At 45.3% G+C, this 6,389-nt stretch overlaps 1 protein-coding gene and 1 long non-coding RNA gene across 3 annotated transcripts in view; both read right to left on the bottom strand.

Moving 5' to 3' along the window:
• Positions 1-1,829: 1,829 nt before the first annotated feature.
• Positions 1,830-6,389, bottom strand: part of LOC130297488 (uncharacterized) — a 54,339-nt gene continuing 49,779 nt past the window's right edge. Inside the window, exons 4-5 of one of the 2 annotated variants that reach the window (XR_008849561.1) lie at positions 6,225-6,377; positions 1,830-1,990 (exon numbers count right to left, since the gene is read on the bottom strand). This is a non-coding gene — a long non-coding RNA (uncharacterized LOC130297488). The remainder of the gene's footprint in view (positions 1,991-6,224; positions 6,378-6,389) is intronic. The other variant, XR_008849562.1, reaches the window with a different exon arrangement.
• NEURL2 (neuralized E3 ubiquitin protein ligase 2) lies at positions 3,357-4,693 on the bottom strand. The gene has a single exon (XM_056550015.1). The coding sequence runs from the start codon at positions 4,241-4,243 to the stop codon at positions 3,401-3,403; it is 843 nt and encodes a 280-aa protein (XP_056405990.1). The 5' UTR covers positions 4,244-4,693; the 3' UTR covers positions 3,357-3,400.

The following is a 6,389-nucleotide window of genomic DNA, read 5'->3' as shown; positions in this document are numbered from 1 at the left end:
CACCTCTGCCCGTGTCACGAACTGTCCGGAAATCCCCATAACAAACCTCTCCTGCTGCAGACAGTACTTGACACGGACAGAGGTGTCAGCAGAGAGCACTGTGGTCAAACTGGAAAGAACTACACAACTTCCTGTGGAGCATACAGCAGCTAAGTACTGGAAGGATTATGATTTTTTTTAATAGAAGTCATTTACAAATCTGTATAAACTTCTGCCACTAGTTGATTTGAAAACATTTGTTTTTCTCTGGAGTACCCCTTTAACTCCATTTTGTCTGGAAAATGGTTGCAGCTTGGAAAATCAACAGTACATAAATGTATACATGCCTGGTATCACCACGTGTACAGCTTTTAAAGGGGTACTCTACTTCCCTGCGTTAGGAACATTTAGTTCCGAATGCTGGGAGCGGGCTTCAGGGGGTCGCCCCGCCCCTCGTGATGTCACGCCCGGCCCCTCAATGTAAGTCTATGGGAGGCAGTGTGACGGCTGTCAAGCCACCTCCCATAGATTTGCATTGAGGGGGCGGGGTGTGAGGTCACAAGGGGGTGGAGTGACCCCTGAAGCCCACTCAACGCTGGGGAGTGGAGTACCCCTTTAAATCATTTGGAAGCAGTTTGAAGTAGAACTGCAGAGTAAAGCATCAGAGAAAGTTCAGCGCGGCAGTCTCAGGCCATGATTGGAAACAAAAAAGTTAGGATAGGACATCTGCAGCGTAATTAACACTTATCCCCTTTCCACAGGATAGGGGATAAGTGTTTGATCGCGGGGGTCCGATCGCTGGGACCCCCTGTGATCTCCTGTACGGGGCTGCGGCTGTGCCGTTGCGGCCGGCACGCCTCCTCCTTACATCTCTATGGGGGAGACGGGGAGGCCTTAGCGCTCACTATCAGCGCTAATGGCGGCGCCCCGTTAGGGAGATCGAGGGGGGTCCCAGCGGTCGGACCCCCCGCGATCAAACACTTATCCCCTATCTTGTAGATAGGGGATAAGTGTATATTGCGCTGCAGTTGTCCTTTAAGCAACCTGATGGCTCAAGAAAGACCTGATGGCCATTTAGGACGAACCTTGCAGTTAAAGGGGAACTCCGGGGGAACCTTTTTTTTTTTTTTTTTTTTTTTAAATCAACATATTTGTAAATGGATTCTATAAAAAAAAAAATCTTAATCCTTCCAGTACTTACAGCTGTATGTTACACAGGAAATTCTTTTCTTTTTGAACTTCTTTTCTGTCTGACCACAGTGCTCTCTGCTGACACCTCTGTCCATATCAGGAACTGTCCAGAGCAGCATAGGTTTGCTATGGGGATTTTCTCCTGCTCTGGACAGTTCCTGATATGGGCATCAGGTGTCAGCAGAGAGCTCTGTGTTCCAAAAAGAAAAGAATTTCCTTTTGTAGTATTCAGCAGCCAAGAAGTACTGGAAGGGTAAAGATTTTTTTAATAGAAGTCATTTACAAATCTGTTTAACTTTATGGCACCAATTGATAAAAAAAAAAAAAAAAAAGTTCCCCTTTAAGCAACCTGATGGCTCAAGAAAGATCCGACGGCCATTTAGGGCAATCCTTCCAGTTAATCCTTGTAGTTTTTCAACAGCTGGAGGTCCACCGTTTGGAGACCACTGCACTAGGTAGTCCACAAATGAGTGTCCACAGATGTAGGGTTGGTTCTTTTTATAGTATCCAGTCTTCTGGTTGCACTAATGTAGTGGTCTCCAAACGGTAGACCTCCAGCAGTTGCAAAACTACAACTCCCAGCATGCCCGGACAGCCTACGGCTGTCCGGGCATGCTGGGAGTTGTAGTTTTGCAATAGTCTGAGGTCTACCGTTTGGAGACCACTACACTAGGAAGTCCCCATATCCGTGTCCATTGGTTTCATCACTCATACTTGCAGAAATTCTTCAGTAGCTGCGGTAAATCCAGCCAATCGATCGCCAGTCTATGGATCACATGCTTTTGGATGACTAAGCGGCACAGGGTCTGCAGGGAAGGAACTAAGAAAACAAGAAGTCTACATTAGAATCCTCACCATCTATATCTAATTATTCATTATTCGTTTTGCTGCCCCTCCTTAAAGGGGTACTCCGGTGAAAACCTTTTTTCTATTAAATCAACTGGTGGCAGAAAGTTAAACATATTTGTAAATCTTAATCCTTCCAGTACTTATTAGCTGCTGAATACTACAGAGGAAATTCTTTTCTTTTTGGAATGCCCTCTGATGACATCACGAGCACAGTTCTCTCTGCTGACATTATTATAATAATAATGCTTTATTTATTGTTGTCCTTAGTGGGATTTGAACCCAAGTCCCCAGCACTGCAAGGCAGCAGTGCTAACCACTGAGCCACCATGCTGCCCTTAGCATACATCTGCTATGCATCTGCTATGCATCTGCTATGCATCTGCTATGCATGGTTGCTAAAATGAACAGAGATGTCAGCAGAGAGCACTGTGCTCGTGATGTCATCAGTGTTCCAAAAAGAAAGGAATTTCCTCTGTTGCATTCAGCAGCTAATAAGTACTGGAAGGATTAAGATTTTTTAATAGAAGTAATTTACAAATATGTTTAACTTTCTGCCACCAGTTGATTTAGAAGAAAAAAGGTTTTCACCGGAGTACCCCTTTAAACTGCTGCCCTAGGCCAACACCGGATCCACATCGTAAAATTCGCTGTGGATATGCTTGTCTTAAAGGGGTTATCCAGGAAAAAACTTTTTTTTTTTTATATATATATATATCAACTGGCTCCAGAAAGTTAAACAGATTTGTAAATTACTTCTATTAAAAAATCTTAATCCTTTCAATAATTACCAGCTGCTGAAGTTGAGTTGTTGTTTTCTGTCTGGCAACAGTGCTCTCTGCTGACATCTCTGCTTGTCTCGGGAATTGCACAGAGTAGAAGAGGTTTGCTATGGGGATTTGCTTCTAAACTGGGCGGTTCCCGAGACAGGTGTCATCAGAGAGCACTTAGACAGAAAAGAACTCAACTTCAGAAGCTCATAAGTACTGAAAGGATTAAGATTTTTTTTATGGAAGTAATTTACAAATCTGTTTAACTTTCTGGAGCCAGTTGATATTTAAAAAAAAAAAAAAAAAGTTTTTTCCTGGATAACCCCTTTAAAACTGTAGTATACTACAGTTTTTAGTCCAGTCACAAAACCGGATTGGATGAGATGGGGGGGGGGGGGCTAGGTCCGGTTGGGATATGGGAGCGCCCGGTTTTCCCATCTCTCAGCCAGATCCAAGCCCTGTATGTAACAAACGTAATGTGAATGCAACCACCAATTGGAATTTCCCTTTTTATTTTTTTTTACGTGCGGAAATTCCGTGCAATTTTTTTTGCAAATTTCACCCAAATTCCGTGCGGAAACGATTTCAAGTGGAAATTTTTTTTAACATTAACTTCAATGGACTTCTGCTCGCGTGTTCCGCAAGAAGAATGAACATGTTCTTTCTTCTAGCGGAACGTTATTCCGCGAGCGGAATTTACGCAGTGCGAACAGTGCAGAGTAAAATACATTGAAGTCACTGGCAATCCCACCCATCCCCCAGATATAATACATACAGCCGTATTCTAACTGGATCACTCGGACGCTCTTGGTGGAGGCAAAGACGTCGACCACGGCATATAATGGTTGATTTGTTGGTATCCCACGAGCGCAGACGCCCATGTCTTCTCCATTAATGATAATGTGCATGTGACAAGTGCCATCCGCCTGGGTCTCATACAGCACCCCGATCCGGCTTCTGCGAGCAGTAGGGGGCAGAATATTGGTTTTGTACAACTCGTCCAGGATGTGGCTGTACCGACCGGGCTTACTCCGCGCTATCAGTTTGTCACGAGGAATTTTAATCTTGCCCACTTTTAGATACGGTTCCGAGAGGTGTTTTCCCAAAGTTGATATGTTCTCCTCACCATCCGGTATCACCCTATTGTGGTTCCGAGTGATGGCAAATATCCAGCTCTCGCCCTGGTTTACAAGATCCGGTAAGGAATACTCTGGTAATATCTCTAAGCTGCGAGGATCTCGGGCCATAAGCCCAACTCTTAGGTTCCCACACCAGCCCAATTCTTTTTCTTCAATTTCCACCAAAAACAGCTGCCCGGGTACCAGGGGTTCTCGACTGAAGCAAATGCCATTAGCAAAGCTCTCGACTCTGGTAGCTTGAGTACCCGAAGAGTCGATCCGAACGTTAGTGCCATGTATTGTGTGGAAGCATGTAAATGGCTGGCACTGCACGGCCATTGCTCAGAGCTCAGATGACAGGCAGTTTGATGCTATTTTTAAAAAGGCTGCAGCTTGTCTGGGTGAAGTGTCGCGGGACAGCTGCACGAGGTGTAGCAGAGAACCTTTTAGGGGATGCAGAGCTGACCACCAACACCTATCCTATCTCTTATTACAACAAGTCGGGTAGACTTCATCAATAAAAGTGCTGTAACCTGGGAACTTGTGTAGTAAGCGCCCTGCACCCTCGGACAACTGTTCTATCCACTTGTGTTCTGTGTTACAGGTTTAGACACTGGAGACTAATCATAAAGTACCCTACAGAAAAACATTCTGATCATAGCAAAAGTCACCATTATAGATGGAGGCGCTGCTCACAGGTGGTCACGAAACGACAGACTCGGGCCGGCACAGGACAATAAATAATTAATTAGCAAAGAACGGACAACGCGTTTCGGCATATACAGGATGCCTTCTTCTGGTCGAACAATGCTGGTTTGGATCCTGTGAGATTGTGGTGCCGGCGTGGACTGAGTCCACGCCGGCACCGCAATCTCACAGGATCCAAAATATTTTATTTGCAAAGAACGGACAACGTGTTTCGGCATATACAGGATGCCTTCTTCAGGTCTAATAAAAGAGTACACTCTTCGTCGTTGGTAAAGTGGGAGAGTGCTGGTTTGGATCCTGTGAGATTGTGGTGCCGGCGTGGACTCAGTCCACGCCGGCACCGCAATCTCACAGGATCCAAAATATTTTATTTGCAAAGAACGGACAACGTGTTTCGGCATATACAGGATGCCTTCTTCAGGTCTAATAGATTAGTACACTCTTCGTTGTTGGTAAAGTGGGAGAGTGCTGGTTTGGATCCTGTGAGATTGCGGTGCTGGCGTGGACTTAGTCCATGCCGGCGCATCAAACTCAGGATCCAAAATATTTTATTTGCAAAGAACAGACAACGCGTTTCGGCATATACAGCATGCCTTCCTCAGGTCCAATAGATTAGTACACTCTTCGTTGGTGGGAGAGTGCTGGTTTGGATCCTGTGAGATTACGGTGCCGGCGTGGACTCAGTCCACGCCTGCTCCACAATCTCACAGTATCCAAAATATTTTATTTCCAAAGAACAGACAACGCGTTTCGGCATATACAGGATGCCTTCCTCAGGTCCAATAAATTAGGACACTCTTTGTTGTTGGTAAAGTGGGAGAGTGCTGGTTTGGATCCTGTGAGATTGCAGTGCCGGCGTGGACTGAGTCCTTCCAGTATTTATGAGCTGCTATATGCTCCACACAAAGTTCTTTTCATTTTGAAATTCCTTTCTGTCTGGCCACAGTGCTCTCTGCTGACACCTCTGTCCATTTTTAAGAATTGTCCAAAGAAGGAGCAAATCCCCATAGCAAACCTCTCCTGCTCCGGACAGTTCCTGATATGGACAGAGGTGTCAGCAGAGATCACTGTGGGCAGACAGAAAGGAAATTTAAAAAGAAAAGACCTTCCTGTGGAGCATACAGCAGCTCATAAGTACTGGAAGGATTAAGATTTTTAAATAGAAGCAATTTACAAATCTGTATAACTTTCTGCCACCAGTTGTTTAAAAAAAATGTTTTCCAGGGGAGTTCCCCTTTTAAAGCAGTACTCCTGGATAGAAAAATGCCTCCCCCATACTAAGGATAGGGGATAAGTGTCAGATTGCGGGGGTCCGACTGTTTGGAGATTCCTAAGTGCAGCGCCCCAGCTCTCCCACAGATGCTTAGAGAGGGGGGTGTCAGCCGCAGCATTGTGCAGTGGTCCACATTCAGAAGGAGAGCCGGGGCCCCGTGAGTGAGATAGGGGATGTATTTTTCTATCCCGGAGTACTCCTTTAAAGAGGGGGGTTGTTCAAGGCACAAAACAGAATGGGAGTTATGGAAGGTGCCTGTTCCCTGGACCGAAGTCTGCAGCAATGGGACATGATGAACAGTAGAATGTATCTATGTAAGAAGGAGAAAAGAGTACATACAAATTGTTGCACAAGTTTGAGATTTAGAGACAGGGCTCGGCTTCCAGCTGGCTGTCAATCAAACGGGATGGGAGGGGCATGAAGGAGATATTCCAGCCCTGAATACTTCAGCCTCTTTGGAACGCTTCTTTGACACTTGACAGCAGAAAATGTCTACATCATAGA

This window comes from Hyla sarda, chromosome 13 (genome assembly GCF_029499605.1).
Source record: "Hyla sarda isolate aHylSar1 chromosome 13, aHylSar1.hap1, whole genome shotgun sequence".
NCBI classification, from domain to species: Eukaryota; Metazoa; Chordata; class Amphibia; order Anura; family Hylidae; genus Hyla; species Hyla sarda.
Note: the sequence above shows the minus strand (reverse complement) of the source record. Positions and strands in the feature narration are given on the sequence as shown.